The following is a 23,607-nucleotide window of genomic DNA, read 5'->3' as shown; positions in this document are numbered from 1 at the left end:
GGTCAACCAATATGCATCACTTGTAGAATGGGGCGCTTCATAGTCTCGTAACACCTCTAGAGCTGTAGTCCGTACCCTTTTACTCTCCGTTCATCAGGGGGAATACACAGAAATACCTCCGCCACTCTGGGGTGCAAGATGCCACAGTGGATTGCTTCCACTGATTTCACATATGACCTGCGCTCAGAAATATTCTCTAGCCTGGTCCCAGATCGGTTTATACTTTTGCCTACTCCACTATCATTGTCAAGCCATGACAATTCCATAAGGAGCTGGCAAGAGAGAAGAAACAGACTGGCATCCAGGCTAGACAGTCTCCAGACCCCACCCCCCCCCCAAATTTGTCCTTTCCCTTCATCCGGCTTTTCTCTGAAGATCCTTGGAGTGATCTCCATCTCTCTCTCCATACCTTGCTCTCTCCCCCTCTCTCTCTCTCTCTCTCTGTCTAGCGCTGGAGCAGAGGCTGATTGGAGCTGATGTGACAATGGCATTGTCCCTGTTGAATTAATGTGTCCCTGGGGTGCTATCATCCCTCTAATGGCCTGAACACGTTGCTTTTATGGGTGGAGGAGGGGGGCTGGTGCATTGTTGTGGGAGTGGGAAATAGAGGATATAGGAGGAAGAACAAGACCACAGAGTAATGCATGGAGATATGTAGCTAGTTTGCGAAAGGTTTAGAGCCACACATAGTTGTGGTGAACATAGAGACCGAGAGTGTCCGTGTTCTGAGGCTCAAAGGTGTTCAGAGAGCGACAGTGTTTCTCTTGCCTTATCAATGTCGTAATGATGTCTGTGGTTGAGTTATTGTACTAAAGTGGCGATGCTGATGCATCGTTGCACATATTTGTATCTGTTTCTATGTGTTTGTCTGCACAGGGGAACTCAGAGTTCCATGCTCAGACAGTGACCTCCGTCTTGCTGTTGGAGGAGTAGCTCTTATGCCTGGTGTGGTGGTAGGAGGATGGGTGGCTGTACGGCACAGGGTGGTTGAACAGCTCCGGGAAATTCTCTACACTGTGCTGTCTCCTGGTGGAGTAGGCATGCCGGTGGGCCGAGATGTGCCCAGGGTGGGAGGTCTGCCTCTGGATGTGGCGTCCACTGGTGTCCCAGGCTTTGAAGGCTGAGCTGGAGAACAGGGGGTGGCTGGTGGTCTTGGGTAAACAGGACCTCTCCAGGTGGCTCTGGGGGATGGAGATGGAGAGGGGGGCGTGGAGGTTGTGCTGGGAGGAGAGCTGGTGGTGGTCTTGGTGTATGTAGGACTTGTCTTTGGGGTGCAGGGAGATGGGCTGGAAGGCTGAAGGTCCTGCCTGGTACTGGGAGAAGTCCATCAAAGGGTAGCTCTTATAGTAGCCCCCAGAGGCAGTGTCCGCTGCAGAGAGAGAGAGAGAGAGTGAGAGAGAGAGAGAGAGCGCTGTGGGTTTGAGTCATAATATTGCTTTCACACAGATGATTGTAGCTTTCACTTTCGAATGAAGCACCATAGTTGGGGTCAATTCCATTTAATTCTTTATTTTTATTGTAGAATGGTACTGAAGACATCAAAACTATAAAATAACACATATGGAATCATGTAATAACCGAAAAAGTGTTAAACAAATCAAAATATATTTTATATTTGAGATTCTTCAAAGTAGCCACCCTTTGTTTTGGTGACAGCTTTGCACACACTTGGAATTCTCTCAACCAGCTTCAAATGGAATGCTTTTCCAACAGTCTTGAGGGTGTTTCCACATATGCTGTGCACTTGTTAGCTAGTTTTCCTTCAGAGTTCCAACTCATCCCAAACCATCTCAATTGGGTTGAGTTGGGTGATTGTGGGTGCAGCAAGTAGCCTAGTGGTTAGAGCATTGGGCCAGTAACCAAAAGGTTGCTCGATCGAATCCCGGAGCTGACAAGGTAAAAATCTATCATTCTGTCCCTGAACTAGGCAGTTAACCCACTGTTCCTAGGCCGTCATTGTAAATAAGAATTTGTTCTTAATTGACTTGCCTAGTTAAATAAAAACCATTGTGGAGGCCAGGTCATCTGATGCAGCACTCCATCACTCTCCTTCTTGGTCAAATAGCCCTTACACATCCTGGAGGTGTGTTGGGTCATTGTCCTATTGTCCTGTTGAAAAACAAATGATAGTCCCACTAAGTCCAAACCAGATGGGATGGTGTATCCCTGAAGCCATGCTGGTTAAGTGTGCCTTGAATTCTAAATAAATCACAGATAGTGTCACCAGCTTCACCATGGTTCCCACCATGCTTCACGGTGGGAACCACACATGCGGAGATCATACGTTCATCTACTCTGCGTCTCACAAAGACATGGCGGTTGGAAACAAAAATCAAAGGACAGATTTCCACCGGTCTAATGTCCATTACTCGTGTTTCTTGGCCCAAGCAAGTCTCTTCTTATTATTGGTGTCCTTTAGTAGTGTTTTCTTTGCAGCAATTCAACCATGAAGGACTGATTCACACAGTCTCCTCTGAACAGTTGATGTTGAGATGTGTATGTTACTTGAACTCTGTGAAACATTTATTTGGGCTGCAATTTCTCAGGCTGGTAACTCTAATGAACTTATCCTCTGCGGCATTGATAACTCTGGGTCTTCCTTTCCTGTGGCGTTCCTCATGAGAGCCAGTTTCATCATAGCGCTTGATGGTTTTTGTGACTGCACTTGAAGAAACTTTCAGAGTTCTTGAAATTTTCCAGATTGTGTCATGTTTTGTCTTATATTGTCTTGTCATTATGCTTTCCCTTCTGTTCGTTTCCCCCTGCTGGTCTTATTAGGTTTGTTCCCTTTTTCTATCCCTCTCTCTCTCCCTCCCTCTCTCTCCTCTCTCTATCGTTCCGTTCCTGCTCCCAGCTGTTCCTCATTCTCCTACTCACTCATTTAGTCTTTCCACACCTGTTCCCTATCTTGTCCTCTGATTAGAGTCCCTATTTCTCCCCTTGTTTTCCATTTCTGTCCTGTCGGATCCTTGTATATTGTTCGCCGTGCTGTGTCTTTGTCTCGCCCTGTCGTGTCTTGTTTCCCTCAGATGCTGCGTGTGAGCAGGTGTCTGAGTCTGCTACGGTCGGTGCCTTCCCGAGGCAACCTACAGTTTATGGTCGAGTCTCCAGTCTGTCCTCGTCACTACGAGTGGAATTAGTTTTTTATGTTTAGTTTTCTGCTCCGATTTGTCTAGGAGTATTGCCTATTTCCTTTACTGGAATAAAGACTCTGTTTTCGCCAAGTCGCTTTTGGGTCCTCATTCACCTGCATAACAGAAGGATCCGACCAAGAATGGACCCAGCGACTATGGATTCTCTCTACTCTACTCTCGAGTTCCAGGGAGCGATGCTCGGCAGACACGAGCAGGAATTGTCTGCTGCTCGGCATGCCGTTGAGACCCTGGCTGCTCAGGTCTCCGACCTCTCAGGACAGTATCAGAGTCTTCGTCTCGTGCCACCAGCTACTTCCGGGTCTTCCGAGCCTCCGGAACCTAGGGTTAATAACCCACCATGTTATTCTGGGCAGCCCACTGAGTGCCGCTCCTTTCTCACCCAGTGTGATATAGTGTTCTCTCTCCAACCCAACACATACTCAAGAGAGAGGGCTCGGATTGCCTACGTCATATCACTCCTTACTGGTCGGGCTCGGCAGTGGGGCACGGCTATCTGGGAGGCAAGCGCTGAGTGTACTAACAATTATCTGAACTTTAAAGAGGAGATGATAAGGGTTTTTGATCATTCAGTTTTTGGGAAAGAAGCTTCCTGGTCCCTGTCTTCCCTATGTCAAGGTAATCGATCCATAACGGATTACTCTATAGAGTTTCGCACTCTTGCTGCCTCCAGTAACTGGAACGAGCAGGCGTTGCTCGCTCGTTTTCTGGAGGGACTCCACGCTAAGGTTAAGGATGAGATTCTCTCTCGGGAGGTTCCATCCAGCGTGGATTCTTTGATTGAACTCGCTATTCGCATTGAACGACGGGTAGATCTTCGTCACCGAGCTCATAGAAGAGAGCTCGCGTTAACTGTGTCTCCCCTCTCTCCGACACTACCATCTTTCCCCACTGACTCAGGTGTTGAGCCCATGCAGCTGGGGGTATTCGCATTTCGACTAAGGAGAGGGAACGGAGAATCACCAACCGCCTCTGTCTCTATTGCGGTTCCGCTGGTCATTTTGTCATTTCATGTCCAGTTAAAGGCCAGAGCTCATCAGTAATCGGAGGGCGACTGATAAGCGCTACTAGACGGTCCTCTCCGTCAAGTACCTGTACTACCTTACCGGTCCATCTACGCTGGACCGGATCGGCAGCTTCCTGCAGTGCATTAATAGACTCTGGGGCGGAGGGCTGTTTTATGGACGAAGCCTGGGCTCGGGAACATGACATTCCTCTCAGACAGTTAGGGAGCCCACGGTCATGTTTGCCTTGGATGGTAGTCCTCTCCCCAGTATATTATGTGAAACACTACCTTTAACCCTCACTGTATCTGGTAACCATAGTGAGACCATTTCTTTTTGATTTTTTGTTCACCTTTTACACCTGTTGTTTTGGGTCATCCCTGGCTTGTGTGTCATAATCCTTCTTTTGATTGGTCTAGTAATTCTATCCTTTCCTGGAACGTTTCTTGTCATGTGAAGTGTTTAATGTCTGCTATTTCTCCTGTTTGTTCTGCTCCCTCTTCACAGGAGGAACCTGGTGATTTGACAGGAGTGCCGGAGGAATATCATGGTCTGCGCACGGTCTTCAGTCGGTCCAGAACCAACTCCCTTCCTCCTCACCGGTCGTATGATTGTTGTTCTGATCTCCTCAAGAAGCGTTTTGCATCCGCTCCTATCCTTGTTGCACCTGACATCACTAAACAGTTTATTGTCGAGGTTGACGCGTCGGGGGTGGGCGTGGGAGCCATTCTGTCCCAGCGCTCCGATACTGACGATGGGGTCCACCCTTGCGCGTATTTTTCTCATCGCCTGTCACCGTCGGAACGTAACTATGATGTGGCTAACCGTGAACTGCTCGCCATCCATTTAGCCCTAGGCAAATGGCGACAGTGGTTGGAGGGGGCGACCGTTCCTTTTGTCGTTTGGACTGACCAAAGGAACCTTGAGTACATCCGTTCTGCCAAACGACTGAATGTGCGTCATGCTCGTTGGGCGTTGTTTTTCGCTCGTTTCGAGTTCGTTATTTCTTATTGCCCGGGTACTAAGAACACCAAGCCTCATGCTTTATCCCGTCTCTTTAGTTCTTCTGTGGCTTCTACTGTTCCCGAGGGGATCCTTCCTGTTGGGCGTGTTGTCGGGTTGACTGTCTGGGGAATTGAGAGACAGGTTAAGCAAGCACTCACGCACACTGCGTCGCCGCGCGCTTGTCCTAGTAACCTTCTTTTCGTTCCTGTTTCTACTCGTCTGGCTGTTCTTCAGTGGGCTCACTCTGCCAAGTTAGCTGGCCATCCCGGCGTTCGAGGTACTCTTGCTTCTATTCGCCAGCGCTTTTGGTGGCCGACTCAGGAGCGTGACACGCGCCGTTTCGTGGCTGCTTGTTCGGACTGCGCGCAGACTAAGTCAGGTAACTCTCCTCCTGCCGGTCGTCTCAGACCGCTCCCCATTCCTTCTCGACCATGGTCTCACATCGCCCTAGACTTCATTACCGGTCTGCCTTTGTCTGCGGGGAAGACTGTGATTCTTACGGTTGTCGATAGGTTCTCTAAGGCGGCACATTTCATTCCTCTCGCTAAACTTCCTTCCGCTAAGGAGACGGCACAAATCATCATCGAGAATGTGTTCAGAATTCATGGCCTCCCGTTAGACGCCGTTTCAGACAGAGGTCCGCAATTCACGTCACAGTTTTGGAGGGAGTTCTGTCGTTTGATTGGTGCGTCCGTCAGTCTCTCTTCCGGGTTTCATCCCCAGTCTAACGGTCAAGCAGAGAGGGCCAATCAGACGATTGGTCGCATACTACGCAGCCTTTCTTTCAGAAACCCTGCGTCTTGGGCAGAACAGCTCCCTGGGCAGAATACGCTCACAACTCGCTTCCTTCGTCTGCTACCGGGTTATCTCCGTTTCAGAGTAGTCTGGGTTACCAGCCTCCTCTGTTCTCATCCCAGCTTGCCGAGTCCAGCGTTCCCTCCGCTCAAGCGTTTGTCCAACGTTGTGAGCGCACCTGGAGGAGGGTGAGGTCTGCACTTTGCCGTTACAGGGCACAGACTGTGAGAGCCGCCAATAAACGTAGGATTAAGAGTCCAAGGTATTGTTGCGGCCAGAGAGTGTGGCTTTCCACTCGCAACCTTCCTCTTACGACAGCTTCTCGTAAGTTGACTCCGCGGTTCATTGGTCCGTTCCGTGTCTCCCAGGTCGTCAATCCTGTCGCTGTGTGACTGCTTCTTCCGCGACATCTTCGTCGCGTCCATCCTGTCTTCCATGTCTCCTGTGTCAAGCCCTTTCTTCGCACCCCCGTTCGTCTTCCCTCCCCCCTCCCGTCCTTGTCGAGAGCGCACCTATTTACAAGGTACGTAGGATCATGGACATGCGTTCTCGGGGACGGGGTCACCAATACTTAGTGGATTGGGAGGGTTACGGTCCTGAGGAGAGGAGTTGGGTTCCGTCTCGGGACGTGCTGGACCGTTCACTGATTGATGATTTCCTCCGTTGCCGCCAGGATTCCTCCTCGAGTGCGCCAGGAGGCGCTCGGTGAGTGGGGGGGTACTGTCATGTTTTGTCTTATATTGTCTTGTCATTTTGCTTTTCCTTCTGTTCGTTTTCCCCCTGCTGGTCTTTTTAGGTTCGTTCCCCTTTTTCTCTCTCCCTTCCTCTCTCTCTTCTCTCTATCGTTCCGTTCCTGCTCCCAGCTGTTCCTATTCCCCTAATCAATCATTTAGTCTTCCCACACCTGTTCCCTATCTTTTCTCCTGATTAGAGTCCCTATTTCTCCCCTTGTTTTCCGTTTCTGTCCTGTCGGATCCTTGTATATTGTTCACCGTGCTGTGTCTTTGTATCGCCCTGTCGTGTCGTGTTTCCCTCAGATGCTGCGTGGTGAGCAGGTGTCTGAGTCTGCTACGGTCACGTGCCTTCCCGAGGCAACCTGCAGTTTATTATCGAGTCTCCAGTCAGTTCTCGTGATTACGAGTGGAATTGTTTTTTATGCTTTATTTACCGCTCCGATTTGTCTAGGAGTATTGCTATTTCCTTAAACTGGATTAAAGACTCTGTTTTCGCCAAGTCGCTTTTGGGTCCTCATTCATCTGCATAACACGATGTGTGTGATGCCTGGATGCTCATTAGAGCCGCTGAGAGACATCCATGACAGTGAATTGGAGTGAATGCTTCTGAGAGGAACTCCGAGTGCATTTTGGGTTTAGAATACTTTCAATTCAACTCTGCTCAGTGAATCATCCCTCTCTCCCTGAAAAGTAGACTGTGGAGTGACAGAGGTTTCTGTCCTTTTCTGTGGCTAGGTTTCTCTTCAGTCTGTCAGTGTGGATGGTGTGTTCTGTCCCAAAACACTGCCAAAATGTTGCTTCAGTCACACTGCCATAACGTTGCTTCAGTCACACTGCCATAACGGTGCTTCAGTCACACTGCCATAACGTTGCTTCAGTCACACTGCCATAACGTTGCTTCAGTCACACTGCCATAATGGTGCTTCAGTCACATGTTGCTTCAGTCACACTGCCATAACGTTGCTTCAGTCACACTGCCATAATGCTGCTTCAGTCACACTGCCATAACGGTGCTTCAGTCACACTGCCATAACGGTGCTTCAGTCACACTGCCACAACGGTGCTTCAGTCACATGTTGCTTCAGTCACACTGCCATAATGCTGCTTCAGTCACACTGCCAAAATGTTGCTTCAGTCACACTGCCATAACGTTGCTTCAGTCACACTGCCATATCGGTGCTTCAGTCACACTGCCATAACGTTGCTTCAGTCACACTGCCATAACGTTGCTTCAGTCACACTGCCATAATGGTGCTTCAGTCACATGTTGCTTCAGTCACACTGCCATAACGTTGCTTCAGTCACACTGCCATAATGCTGCTTCAGTCACACTGCCATAACGGTGCTTCAGTCACACTGCCATAACGGTCCTTCAGTCACATGTTGCTTCAGTCACACTGCCATAATGGTGCTTCAGTCACATGTTGCTTCAGTCACACTGCCATAACGTTGCTTCAGTCACACTGCCATAATGCTGCTTCAGTCACACTGCCATAACGGTGCTTCAGTCACACTGCCATAACGGTGCTTCAGTCACATGTTGCTTCAGTCACACTGCCATAACGTTGCTTCAGTCACACTACCATAACGTTGCTTCAGTCACACTGTCATAACGGTGCTTCAGTCACATGTTGCTTCAGTCACACTGCTATAACGTTGCTTCAGTCACACTGCCATAACGGTGCTTCAGTCACATGTTGCTTCAGTCACATGTTGCTTCAGTCACACTGCCATAACGTTGCTTCAGTCACACTGCCATAATGGTGCTTCAGTCACACTGCCATAACGGTGCTTAAGTCACACTGCCATAACGTTGCTTCAGTCACACTACCATAACGTTGCTTCAGTCACACTGCCATAACGGTGCTTCAGTCAAATGTTGCTTCAGTCACACTGCCATAACGGTACTTCAGTCACATGTTGCTTCAGTCACACTGCCATAACGTTGCTTAAGTCACACTGCCATAACGTTGCTTCAGTCACACTACCATAACGTTGCTTCAGTCACACTGCCATAACGGTGCTTCAGTCACATGTTGCTTCCGTCACACTGCCATAACGTTGCTTCAGTCACACTGCCATAACGGTGCTTCAGTCACATGTTGCTTCAGTCACACTGCCATAACGATGCTTCAATCACACTGCCATAACGTTGCTTAAGTCACACTGCCATAACGGTGCTTCAGTCACACTACCATAACGTTGCTTCAGTCACTCTGCCATGACGTTGCTTCAGTCACATGTTGCTTCAGTCACACTGCCATAACGTTGCTTCGGTCACACTGCCATAACGGTGCTCAGTCACATCTTGCTTCAGTCACACTGCCATAACGTTGCTTCAGTCACACTGCCATAACGTTGCTTCAGTCACACTGCCATAACGGTGCTTCTGTCACATGTTGCTTCAGTCACACTGCCATAATGGTGCTTCAGTCACATGTTGCTTCAGTCACACTGCCATAACGTTGCTTCAGTCACACTACCATAACGTTGCTTCAGTCACACTGCCATAACGGTGCTTCAGTCACATGTTGCTTCAGTCACACTGCCATAACGTTGCTTCGGTCACACTGCCATAACGGTGCTCAGTCACACTGCCATAACTGTGCTTCAGTCACATGTTGCTTCAGTCACACTGCCATAACGGTGCTTCAGTCACATGTTGCTTCAGTCACACTGCCATAACGTTGCTTCAGTCACACTACCATAACGTTGCTTCAGTCACACTGCCATAACGGTGCTTCAGTCACATGTTGCTTCAGTCACACTGCTATAACGTTGCTTCAGTCACACTGCCATAACGGTGTTTCACTCACATGTTGCTTCAGTCACATGTTGCTTCAGTCACACTGCCATAACGTTGCTTCAGTCACACTGCCATAACGGTGCTTCAGTCACACTGCCATAACGGTGCTTCAGTCACACTGCCATAACGTTCCTTCAGTCACACTGCCATGACGTTGCTTCAGTCGCATGTTGCTTCAATCACACTGCCATGACATTGCTTCCGTCACACTGCCATAACGGTGCTTCAGTTACACTGCCATAACGGTGCTTCAGTCACACTGCCATAACGATGCTTCAGTCACACTGCCATAACGTTGCTTCAGTCACACTGCCATAACGGTGCTTCAGTCACACTGCCATTACGTTGCTTCAGTCACACTGCCATGACGTTGCTTCAGTCACATGTTGCTTCAGTTACACTGCCATAACGTTGCTTCGGTCACACTGCCATAACGGTGCTCAGTCACATGTTGCTTCAGTCACACTGCCATACCTTTGCTTCAGTCACACTGCCATAACGTTGCTTCAGTCACACTGCCATAACTGTGATTCAGTCACATGTTGCTTCAGTCACACTGCTATAACATTGCTTCAGTCACACTGCCATAATGGTGCTTCAGTCACATGTTGCTTCAGTCACATGTTGCTTCAGTCACACTGCCATAACGTTGCTTCAGTCACACTGCCATAACGGTGCTTCAGTCACACTGCCATAACGTTGCTTCAGTCACATGTTGCTTCAGTCACACTGCCATGACGTTGCTTCAGTCACACTGCCATGACGTTGCTTCAGTCACATGTTGCTTCAGTCACACTGCCATAACGTTGCTTCGGTCACACTGCCATAATGGTGCTCAGTCACATGTTGCTTCAGTCACACTGCCATAAAGTTACTTCAGTCACACTGCCATAACGTTGCTTCAGTCACATGTTGCTTCATTCACACTGCCATAACGTTGCTTAAGTCACACTGCCATAACGTTGCTTCAGTCACACTACCATAACGTTGCTTCAGTCACACTGCCATAATGGTGCTTCAGTCACATGTCGCTTCAGTCACACTGCCATATCTTTGCTTCAGTCACACTGCCATAACTGTGATTCAGTCACATGTTGCTTCAGTCACACTGCCATAACGTTGCTTCATTCACACTGCCATAACGGTGCTTCAGTCACATGTTGCTTCAGTCACACTGCTATAACGTTGCTTCAGTCACACTGCCATAACGGTGCTTCAGTCACATGTTGCTTCAGTCACATGTTGCTTCAGTCACACTGCCATAACGTTGCTTCAGTCACACTGCCATAACGGTGCTTCAGTCACACTGCCATAACGGTGCTTAAGTCACACTGCCATAACGTTGCTTCAGTCACACTACCATAACGTTGCTTCAGTCACACTGCCATAACGGTGCTTCAGTCAAATGTTGCTTCAGTCACACTGCCATAACGTTGCTTCAGTCACACTGCCATAACGGTGCTCAGTCACACTGCCATAACTGTGCTTCAGTCACATGTTGCTTCAGTCACACTGCCATAACGGTGCTTCAGTCACATGTTGCTTCAGTCACACTGCCATAAATGTGCTTCAGTCACATGTTGCTTCAGTCACACTGCCATAACTGTGCTTCAGTCACATGTTGCTTCAGTCACACTGCCATAACGTTGCTTCAATCAAACTGCCATAACGTTGCTTCAATCACACTGCCATAATGTTGCTTCAGTCATACTGCCATAACGGTGCTTCAGTCACATGTTGCTTCAGTCACACTGCCATAAAGTTGCTTCAGTCACACTGCCATAACGGTGCTTCAGTCACACTGACACAACGTTGCTTCAGTCACACTGCCATAACGTTGCTTCAGTCACACTGCCATAATGGTTCTTCAGTCACATGTTGCTTTAGTCACACTGCCATAACGGTGCTTCAGTCACATGTTGCTTCAGTCACACTGCCATAACGTTGCTTCAGTCACACTGCCATAACGGTTCTTCAGTCACATGTTGCTTCAGTCACACTGCCATAACGGTGCTTCAGTCACATGTTGCTTCAGTCACACTGCCATAACGTTGCTTCAGTCACACTACCATAACGTTGCTTCAGTCACACTGCCATAACGTTGCTTCAGTCACATGTTGCTTCAGTCACACTGCCATAACGTTGCTTCAGTCACACTGCCATAACGTTGCTTCGGTCACACTGCCATAACGGTGCTCAGTCACATGTTGCTTCAGTCACACTGCCATAACGTTGCTTCAGTCACACTGCCACAACGGTGCTTCAGTCACATGTTGCTTCAGTCACACTGCCATAACGCTGCTTCAATCACACTGCCATAATGTTGCTTCAGTCACACTGCCATAACGTTGCTTCAGTCACACTGCCATGACGTTGCTTCAGTCACATGTTGCTTCAGTCACACTTCCATAACGTTGCTTCAGTCACACTGCCATAACGTTGCTTCAGTCACACTGCCAAAAACGGTGCTTCAGTCACATGTTGCTTCAGCCACACTGCCATAACGGTGCTTCAGTCAAATGTTGCTTCAGTCACACTGCCATAACGCTGCTTCAATCACACTTCCATAATGTTGCTTCAGTCACACTGCCATAACGTTGCTTCAGTCACACTGCCATAATGTTGCTTCAGTCACACTGCCATATTGTTGCTTCAGTCACACTGAGACTGTATTACCTGTATATGGCTTGGACCTCATCTTTCTCAGTAAAGGCCTGAGACTGTATGACCTGTATATAGCTTGGACCTAATCTTTCTAGTAAAGGCGACTGTATGACCTGTATATGGCTTGGAACTCATCTTTCTAGTAAAGGCCTGAGACTGTATTATCTGTATATGGCTTGGAACTCATCTTTCTAGTAAAGGCCTGAGACTGTATTGCGTGTAGTATATCTGCTTTCATTCATGATATCTCTCTGCCATGAGGGGAACTCAATTCGTTTGAAAGGTTACGGTACCAGTCTGGATTATGATCAGCTTGTCCTGGAATGTACATTGGATGTACATTGGATGTTTGTGTGTGCACGTTAGTGTGTCCATATGTTTGTGCATGTCTTTGTGTGTGTGGCCTTACCCACAGCCCGGAGGGAGGTGTACTTGTTGAGGCCCAGTCCACTGAGTTTGCTGTGGGGGTGAGGCATTCCTGGATAGAAGGCTGAATTGTTCAGGTGGTAGTGCTCTGTAGGAAGAAAGAGAGAGAGAAAAGCGAGTAATACGATTAGGATCACTTTATTTCTCAATTGTACGGGCAGAGAACTGTTTAAATGCTCCTAACATTTGTGACTGGGATTGAGAAGTCGTCTTTTCCAGTCTAGATATGTCTGTTGCAAAGGGCTGTTTTGACAGAAGGAGAAGGTGGCCTCTAGTGTTACATGAGGTGTGGCTAATTAACAATGGAACAAACAAACTAGGTCAAAAAAAACTGTCACTAATTGCGTCAATGAGTGCTGCTGGCCCAGCCTCTATCATGCTGTCAGGGGCCACAAGGAAATTGGGACACTGGAGTTGCATAGGGGCATATTCTGCTCATACCCTGCATGGTCAGTGGCAATACAACTGGGGTCAATTGGTAACCTATATGAACACATAGGCAGAATCAGAATGAATATTCCCATAGAAATCCCCACGTTTTTCAACAGTGCCATGGCATGACATTGCAGTATGATATTGGTATATGTCTGTGACCTCTAAATGTTGATTGATCTGTTGATTGATTCAGATTAAGTGTGCATCCTCTTTTCCCTGAAGTCATTTGCTGTGTATTTGCTGTGTGTGTGTGTGTGTGTGTGTGTGTGTGTGTGTGTGTGTGTGTGTGTGTGTGTGTGTGTGTGTGTGTGTGTGTGTGTGTGTGTGTGTGTGTGTGTGTGTGTGTGTGTGTGTGTGTGTGTGTGTGAGAGAGAATGTGTGTGTGTGTGTGTTTGAATGTCAAATCAAATCAAATTTTATTTTATTGGTCACATACACATGGTTAGCAGATGTTAATGCGAGTGTAGCAAAATGCTTGTGCTTCTAGCAGCAATATCTAACAGTAAAATCTAAGTAATCTAACAATTTCACAACTAACTTTTACACACAAGTGTATAGGAATAAGAACGCAAAGCGAGGCGGCCATCTCTCTCGACGCCGGAAGAGTGTGTGTGTGTGTGTGTGTGTGTGTGTGTGTGTGTGTGTGTGTGTGTGTGTGTGTGTGTGTGTGTGTGTGTGTGTGTGTGTGTGTGTGTGTGTGTGTGTGTTTGAATGTCAAATCAAATCAAATTTTATTTTATTGGTCACATACACATGGTTAGCAGATGTTAATGCGAGTGTAGCAAAATGCTTGTGCTTCTAGCAGCAATATCTAACAGTAAAATCTAAGTAATCTAACAATTTCACAACTAACTTTTACACACAAGTGTATAGGAATAAGAACGCAAAGCGAGGCGGCCATCTCTCTCGACGCCGGAAGAGTGTGTGTGTGTGTGTGTGTGTGTGTGTGTGTGTGTGTGTGTGTGTGTGTGTGTGTGTGTGTGTGTGTGTGTGTGTGTGTGTGTGTGTGTGTGTGTGTGTGTGTGTGTGTGTGTGTGTGTGTGTGTGTGTGAGAGAGTATGGTTGTCTCTGTGTGTGTGTGGAAATGTTGAACTATACTTGTGGGGACCAAAAATCCCCACACGAATAGCAAACAAACAAAAATTTGACCAACTGGGGACATTTTGTTAGTTTCTAGGGGGTTTAGGTTTAAGGTTAGAATTAGTGTTAGGGTTAGAATTAGATTTAGGTTTTGAGTTAGGAGCTAGGGTTAAGGTTAGGTTATGGGGTTAAGGTTAGTGTTAGAGTTAGGTTCAGGGTTAGGGTTAGGGAAAATAGGATTTTGAATAGGACTGAATTGTGTGTCCCCACAAGGTTAGCTGTACAATACTGTGTGTGTGTGTGAGTGAGAGTATGAGTGTCTCTGTGTGTGAGAATTAATTCATGTGTGTGTACCTAGGATAGGATAAGTAATCCCTCTCACCCCCCCCTTTAAGATTTAGATGCACTATTGTAAAGTGACTGTTCCACTGGATGTCATAAGGTGAATGCACCAATTTGTAAGTCGCTCTGGATAAGAGCGTCTGCTAAATGACTTAAATGTAAATGTAAATGTAATGCATGCTCAGTTGTGTGCGTGTATACAGAATGATAACAGGTGTGTTTGACTGGTGTCATGGACAGGTGTGTTTAACTGGTGTCATGGACAGGGGTGTTTGACTGGTGTCATGGACAGGTGTGTTTGATTGGTGTCATGGACAGGTGTGTTTGATTGGTGTCATGGACAGGTGTGTTTGACTGGTGTCATGGACAGGTGTCTTTGACTGGTGTTATGGACAGGTGTGTTTGATTGGTGTCATGGACAGGTGTGTTTGACTGGTGTCATGGACAGGTGGTTTGATTGGTGTCATGGACAGGTGTGTTTGACTGGTGTTATGGACAGGTGTGTTTGACTGGTGTCATGGACAGGTGGTTTGACTGGTGTCATGGATAGGTGTGTTTGACTGGTGTTATGGACAGGTGTGTTTGACTGGTGTCATGGACAGGTGTGTTTGACTGGTGTTATGGACAGGTGTGTTTGACTGGTGTCATGGACAGGTGTGTAGTTTCAAACAGCCTGGCAGGTTTTCATCAGAACCAGTCCTTCAAACACACTCACTACTACAGAAATAGAGAGGGGTGGAGAGATAGAAAGAGGGATACTGCATTTAACCCAACCGCTCTGAATCAGTGAGGTGTGGGGGGCTGCTTTAATCGACATCTACATCATCGGTGCCCGGGGAACAGTTGTTGTTTGAGGTTAACTGCCTTACTCAGGGACAGAACAACAGATGTTTTACCTTGTCGGCTCGGGGATTCAATCCAGCAACCTTTCGGTTACCGGCCCAATGCTCCTACCCGCCAGGAAGGGTGAGAATTAGAGGGAGAGAGAAGTAGAGTGGGACAAGGGAAGGGAGAGAGAGCAGGATTTGAAGAGAGAATACAGAAACTAGATAAGGATGTGAGAGAGATGATGCAGTGAGGGAGGGAGGGAGGGAGGGAGGGAGGGGAGATGTGATGTGTTTATGGAATAAATTAGGAGATTTAGCTGAAGTATGAAGGGAGGACGTTAGTCTGAGCCCTAACACACACACACACACACACACACACACACACACACACACACACACACACACACACACACACACACACACACACACACACACACACACACACACACACACACACACACACACACACACACACACACACACACACACACACACACACACACACACACACACACACACACACACACACACACACAGGTTGTCTAAAACCCATCATTCCTGTGCAGTTTTATACAGTAAGCTGATTAGCTGCGGAGATGGCTCTCATGTTCTTCTACGGTAGATTTCTACTCTACGCCCATTTTCTTACATTAGATGGCGTCACTCCTACATGACGCTCATCCTTCAGTGCAGGCGGAATCGACCGACTTTCTGATGTCAGACAATGCTCTACATCGGGAACATACAGGGGCAATCTGCTGTCACAGCATCTCTGACCTCTCAGGAGGGCATACTGGATGTTCATTACACATGAGAATGTGAGAAGGGTATAAAAAGGGATATAACATACTGTAGTACTCATATGGTATCTGATGACTTTGAGCAGATAGAAGAACATACAACCAGCTTCAAACTAACTGGAACTAGACAAACAGGAAGACTGAACACACTGTGATTTATAGTACAAATGTGATTATCATCATAGTGTTTGTATCAGTTTTCATCATTTTTTTATCTGTTCAGTATCCTTCTGTAACCAGCGTATTACTGGAACTGCTCTGTCATTGTCATAATAATGTTTGTGGGTTTGTGGAATAATCCCCAGGCCTCCCAGATAGAGACTTGGTGGAAACCATGCTGGCTGGCACTGAGGGGGGCAGAGGGCTCAGTCGCAGGGGCTTCATGGGCTGTTTGGTGGGGGGCTATTTAGTTATGGTAATGGAGAGCCCAGTGAGGTCCTGACACTCATCCTTCAGTGCAGGCGGAATCGACCGACTTTCTGATGTCAGGGCCTGAGTTATTGACTTTCTACCAGTTCAGGAGCCTCATCGGAGCTCCTCTCTCTGCCTTTGATGACCTCAAGCTTTATGTTTAACTACTCTGATTATCAGGGCTCATTTTCTTCCACACACACACACACCTCTCAACGTGTCCTTGCTGGTGTGTGTGTGTTTGCGTCCTTGCTTGTGTGTGTTTGCGACCTTGCTGGTGTGTGTGTGTTTGCGACCATGGTTGTGTGTGTGTGTGTGTGTGCATGTGTGTGTGTGTGTTTGCGTCATTGCTGGTGTGTGTGTGTTTGTCTCCTTGCTTGTGTGTGTGTGTGATTGAACTATATGTGTGTAAGCCAACATCAAATGAAAGGTGTGTGATCTAACAACGGTGAAGCTGGGAGTTGGAGTTGTTTGGCACATCTCCATTAAATTTTAACCAAGTAGGAGAACAAGAGGGCAGGCGAGGCCCATTATGGTTATATCATGTAATGTCTACCCAGGCTGGGCTGGCTGGGTGGTGTACTGTACATCGCAGGCCAGGCTGTGTATGATAGCAATGGGATAACATGTGTAGTGATCATATGTGGGGCAAAAAAGTATTTAGTCAGCCACCAATTGTGCAAGTTCTCCCACCAAGATGAGAGAGGCCTGTAATTTTCATCATAGGTACACTTCAACTATGACAGAAAAAATGAGAAAATGCAACTCAGCATTCTTTGTCCTCCAAACACGACGAGTTGAGTTTTTACCAAAGTTCTATTTTGGTTTGATCTGACCATATGACATTCTCCCAATCTTCTTCTGGATCATCCAAATGCTCTCTAGCAAACTTCAGACGGGCCTGGACATGTACTGGCTTAAGCATGGGGACACGTCTGGCACTGCAGGATTTGAGTCCCTGGCGACGTAGTGTGTTACTGATGGTAGGCTTTGTTACTTTGGTCCCAGCTCTCTGCAGGTCATTCACTAGGTCCCCCCATGTGGTTCTGGGATTTTTGCTCACCGTTCTTGTGATAATTTTGACCACACGGGGTGAGATCTTGCGTGGAGCCCCAGATCAAGGGAGATTATCAGTGATCTTGTATGTCTTCCTAATAATTGCTCCCAAAGTTGATTTCTTCAAACCAAGCTGCTTACCTATTGCAGATTCAGTCTTCCCAGCCTGGTGCAGGTCTACAATTTTGTTTCTGGTGTCCTTTGACAGCTCTTTGGTCTTGGCCATAGTGGAGTTTGAGGTTGTGGACAGGTGTCTTTTATACTGATAACAAGTTCAAACAGGTGCCATTAATACAGGTAATGAGTGGAGGACAGAGGCACCTCTTAAAGAAGAAGTTACAGGTCTGTGAGAGCCAGAAATCTTGCTTTTTTGTAGGTGACCAAATACTTGTTTTCCACCATAATTTGCAAATAAATTCATAAAAAATCCTACAATGTGATTTTCTGGATTTTTTTCTCTCTCATTTTGTCTGTCATAGTTGAAGTGTATCTATGATGAAAATTACAGGCCTCTCTCATCTTTTTAAGGGGGAGAACTTGCACAATTGGTGGCTGACTAAATACTTTTTTGCCCCTTTTTTGTCCTGCAGTCATCTGAGGGACAAAGGGAAGGGAGTCAAGCAGCAGTACAAGTAATGCCGTGGATATTACACGTGAGGCCAGAAGATGTGTTTGTGCGTCATTCTGAACACACTTACCCACAGTGCCTTAGTACAACCTGCTCCCAAGACACAGCTATTGTGTGTGTTCATAGCCGTGAAACACTAAGAGACCGCTGAGACAAGCAAGCGTGTGTGTGTGTTTGTGTGGATGTTTGTAATGGTACATTAAGGATTATTTTGCGCCTTAGGGAGAGTGATAAAGAGTGCTGTGAGATCATTGTAGTCTCACATTTGCCATTTGAGCTTTGCTAGTGTGGCAGACATGCAGACACACACATAAACCTTGTTCTCCCCTAATACCACCCCCTATTACCACCCTGTATTAAGACCCTGTTACCCCCTATTACCACCCTGTATTAAGACCCTGTTACCCCCTATTACCACCCTGTATTAAGACCCTGTTACCCCCTATTACCACCCTGTATTAAGACCCTGTTACCCCCTATTACCACCCTGTATTAAGACCCCGTTACCCCCTATTACCACCCTGTATTAAGACCCTGTTACCCCCTATTACCATCCTATATTAAGACCCTGTTACACCCTATTACCACCCTGTATTAAGACCCTGTTACCCCCTATTACCATCCTATATTAAGACCATGTTACCCCCTATTACCACCCTGTATTAAGACCCTGTTACCCCCTATTACCACCCTGTATTAAGACCCTGTTACCCCCTATTACCACCCTGTATTAAGACCCTGTTACATCCTATTACCACTCTGTATAAAGATCCCTGTTACCCCCTATTACCACCCTGTATTAAGACCCTGTTACCCCCTATTACCACCCTGTATAAAGATTCCTGTTTCTCCCTATTACCACCCTGTATAAAGATCCCTGTTTCTCCCTATTACCACCCTGTATAAAGATCCCTGTTTCTCCCTATTACCACACTGTATAAAGATTCCTGTTTCTCCCTATTACCACACTGTATAAAGATTCCTGTTTCTCCCTATTACCACACTGTATAAAGATTCCTGTTTCTCCCTATTACCACACTGTATAAAGATTCCTGTTTCTCCTATTACCAACCTGTATAAAGATGCCTGTTTCTCCCTATTACCACCCTGTATAACATTTAACATTTAAGTCATTTAGCAGACGCTCTTATCCAGAGCTGTTTCTCCCTATTACCACCCTGTATAAAGATCCCTGTTTCTCCCTATTACCACCCTGTATAAAGATTCCTGTTTCTCCCTATTACCACACTGTATAAAGATCCCTGTTTCTCCCTATTACCACCCTGTATAAAGATCCCTGTTTCTCCCTATTACCACCCTGTATAAAGATTCCTGTTTCTCCTATTACCACTCTGTATAAAGATCCCTGTTTCTCCCTATTACCACCCTGTATTAAGACCCTGTTACCCCCTATTACCACCCTGTATTAAGACCCTGTTACCCCCTATTACCACCCTGTATTAAGACCCTGTTACCCCCTATTACCACCCTGTATAAAGATCCCTGTTTCTCCCTATTACCACCCTGTATTAAGACCCTGTTACCCCCTATTACCACCCTGTATTAAGACCCTGTTACATCCTATTACCACTCTGTATAAAGATCCCTGTTTCTCCCTATTACCACCCTGTATAAAGATCCCTGTTTCTCCCTATTACCACACTGTATAAAGATTCCTGTTTCTCCCTATTACCACACTGTATAAAGATTCCTGTTTCTCCCTATTACCACACTGTATAAAGATTCCTGTTTCTCCTATTACCAACCTGTATAAAGATGCCTGTTTCTCCCTATTACCACCCTGTATAAAGATCCCTGTTTCTCCCTATTACCACCCTGTATAAAGATTCCTGTTTCTCCCTATTACCACACTGTATAAAGATCCCTGTTTCTCCCTATTACCACCCTGTATAAAGATCCCTGTTTCTCCCTATTACCACCCTGTATAAAGATTCCTGTTTCTCCTATTACCACTCTGTATAAAGATCCCTGTTTCTCCCTATTACCACCCTGTATAAAGATCCCTGTTTCTCCCTATTACCACACTGTATAAAGATCCCTGTTTCTCCCTATTACCACCCTGTATAAAGATCCCTGTTTCTCCCTATTACCAACCTGTGCTTAAAGAGTCAGACTTGGTCAGTTCCGGTGAGAGACTGGTTTCTATATATTTAACTGGAGTGCTTCACTCAGGGCTGGAAAGAGGGGGGCTACCAATCCTTCCCTGGTAAGATTAGTAATTTATAAGATTAACAAACTGTGTGTATCTTTTTTAGGGCCTGGGGATGGGAGACTATCAGCAAATATTAGAAAACTAAGAAGGAGAGGGAAGATAAATGTGGGCGAAAAAAAGTTTTTGCAGAGAGAGTGAGAAAGCGAGTAAGAAAGATGGATGGAATAGAAAGAGGCACAGAGAAAGATGGATGGAATAGAAAGAGACAGAGAGAAAGATGGATGGAATAGAAAGAGACAGAGAGAAAATGTAAAATTAGCTTTTTACCAAATTACTGTAGAACAGACCATGTATTCACCCTGCACACCCTAATTGACAACCAAACAAACCAAAACAAAGGCAAAGTCTCAATTTGGCATGAGGGTCTGCTATACAAATTGATGGAGTTGTGTTGGGGGTAAAACATACGACATTATAAAATCCATGTACACAAACAACAAGTGTGCGGTTAAAATTGGCAAAAAACACACCCATTTCTTCACACAGGGTCGTGGGTTGAGACAGAGATGCAGCTTAAGCCCCACCCTCTTCAACATATATATCAACGAATTGGCGCGGGCACTAGAAAAGTCTGCAGCACCCGGCCTCACCCTACTAGAATCCAAAGTCAAATGTCTACCATTTGCTGATGATCTGGTGCTTCTGTCACCATCCAAGGAGGGCCTACAGCAGCACCTAGATATTCTGCACAGATTATGTCAGACCTGGGCCCTGACAGTAAATCTCAGTAAGACCAAAATAATGGTGTTCCAAAAAAGGTCCAGTCTCCAGGACCACAAATACAAATTACATCTAGACACTGTTGCCCTAGAGCACACAAAAAACTCTACATACCTTGGCCTAAACATTAGCACCACAGGTAACTTCTACAAAGCTGTGAACGATCTGAGAGACAAGGCAAGAAGGGCCTTCTATGCCATCAAAAGGAACATAGAATTCAACATACCAATTAGGATCTGGCTAAAAATACTTGAATCAGTCATAGAGCCCATTGCCCTTTATGGTTGTGAGGTCTGGGGTCCGCTCACCAACCAAGACTTCACAAAATGGGACAAACACCAAATTGAGACTCTGCATTCAGAATTCTGCAAAAATATCCTCTGTGTACAACGTAGAACACCAAATAATGCATGCAGAGCAGAATTAGGCCGATACCCACGAATTATCAAAATCCAGAAAAGAGCCGTTAAATTCTACAACCACCTGAAAGGAAGCGATTCCCAAACCTTCCATAACAAAGCCTTCACCTACAGAGAGATGAACCTGGAGAAGAGTCCCCTAAGCAAGCTGGTCCTGGGGCTCTGTTCACAAACACAAACACACCCCACAGAGCCCCAGAACCGCAGCACAATTAGACCCAACCAAATCATGAGAAAACAAAAAGATAATTACTTGACACATTGGAAAGAATTAACAAAAAAAACAGAGCAAACTAGAATGCTATTTGGCCCTAAACAGAGAGTACACAGTGGTAGAAAACCTGACCACTGTGACTGACCCAAACTTAAGAAAAGCTTTGACTATGTACAGACTCAGTGAGCATAGCCTTGCAATTGAGAAAGGCCTGCCGTAGGCAGACATGGCTCTCAAGAGAAGACAGGCTATGTGCTCACTGCTCACAAAATGAGATGGAAACTGAGCTGCACTTCCTATCCTCCTGCCCAATGTGTGACCATATTAGAGAGACATATTTCCCTCAGATTACACAGATCCACCAATAATTTGAAAACAAATCCATTTTTGATAAACTCCCATATATATTGGGTGAAACTCCACAGTGTGCCATCACAGCAGCAAGATTTGTGACCTGTTGCCACAAGAAAAGGGCAACCAGTGAAGAACAAACAGCATTGTAAATACAACCCATATTTATGATTATTTATTTCCCTTGTGTACTTTAACCATTTGTACATTGTTACAACACTATATATATATAATATGACATTTGTAATGTTTTTATTGTTTTGAAACTTCTGTATGTGTAATGTTTACTGTTAATTTTGGTTGTTTATTTCACTTTTGTATATTATCTACCTCGCTTGCTTTGGCAATGTTAACACATGTTTCCCATGCCAATAAAGCCCCATGAATTGAATTGAATTTAAAAAGATGGACAGAATAGAAGAAGACAGAGAAAGATGGATGGAAGAGAGAAAGAAAGAGTTATTGAGTGAGGTGAGTGTTGTGATGCTGATTCCTTGGTGGTTCCCTATTGTTTGATAACTAGGTCATTGGGAGTTGTGTACTTTTCTTTCTCTTGGCAATCTCTTTCTTACATTAAAGGCCCAGTGCAGTCCAAAACGGGATTGTCCTGTGTTTTATATATTTACATGCTATGAAGTTGGAATAATACTGTAAAACTGAGAAAATTATGATAATGCCCTTTTAGTGTAAGAGCTGTTTGAAAAGACTATCTGAAATTTCTGCCTGTTTTGGTCAGATGGAGTTTTGGCCTGCCTGGTGACATCATTTTGTTAATAGACCAATAAGAAAGAGAGTTCCAAACCTCTCTGACAATAACATCTATTTTTCAGTTTTCCCCTCCCCACTCACATGCTGACCAGACCACCCACGTTGCGTGTGCGAGCCTGGTAAAATAAATGTACACTTCCATGTCATTCAATCATTTCATCCAAACCGCTCACGCGAGTGAACAGCATCTGTGTAGCCAGGTGTTAAAATAGGACTTTGTTCTATTTTAAAGCTTTACACGCCACAAATCCCCCTTCTCCCATCTACTCATTGTTTTTTTACAAGCATATACCCATGTGGGTGATTGAAAGATGAACGAGGTCCACACTGCAGTCCAGTTGGTTGCGGTAATGCACCTTAAAGTTGGTTGCCAACTGCCAAAAAAATCCACGGAAGAAAAAGAATGAACGAGGAGAGATTTATCAAAGAAAACCAACTAAAAAACATCTAGGATTCCCCTTTTTTTGTGGATTAATTGTCTGAGTAGAGAACACACTATTTTGTGTGTCTCAAAATGGGTCCAAAAGATCCACCTAAAAATAGGACCATATGCATTTCAGGTAAAATAACCCAATGTTTATATCCCAGGACAAACTAGCTAGCAACAGCACGCTAGCTAGCTAAATGTCCATGAATGTTTCATACTGTACGTATTTTGACCTGTCCCCAAATTAATATAGTTGGTTCATAGTTGGTTTTGGTATTTTATGAACTTGTCTGGTGGAACTTGTCTAGAC

General features: G+C 45.8%; 1 protein-coding gene across 1 annotated transcript in view; it reads right to left on the bottom strand.

Moving 5' to 3' along the window:
* Positions 1-388: 388 nt before the first annotated feature.
* Positions 389-23,607, bottom strand: part of LOC124037295 (protein shisa-9-like) — a 38,133-nt gene continuing 14,914 nt past the window's right edge. Inside the window, exons 3-4 of the mRNA XM_046351997.1 lie at positions 12,570-12,674; positions 389-1,369 (exon numbers count right to left, since the gene is read on the bottom strand). Of these exons, the coding sequence (XP_046207953.1) occupies positions 897-1,369; positions 12,570-12,674 (578 nt within the window). The 3' untranslated portion in view covers positions 389-896. The remainder of the gene's footprint in view (positions 1,370-12,569; positions 12,675-23,607) is intronic.

The sequence above is a fragment of the Oncorhynchus gorbuscha genome, linkage group LG06 (assembly GCF_021184085.1).
Source record: "Oncorhynchus gorbuscha isolate QuinsamMale2020 ecotype Even-year linkage group LG06, OgorEven_v1.0, whole genome shotgun sequence".
Classification (NCBI taxonomy): domain Eukaryota; kingdom Metazoa; phylum Chordata; class Actinopteri; order Salmoniformes; family Salmonidae; genus Oncorhynchus; species Oncorhynchus gorbuscha.
Note: the sequence above shows the minus strand (reverse complement) of the source record. Positions and strands in the feature narration are given on the sequence as shown.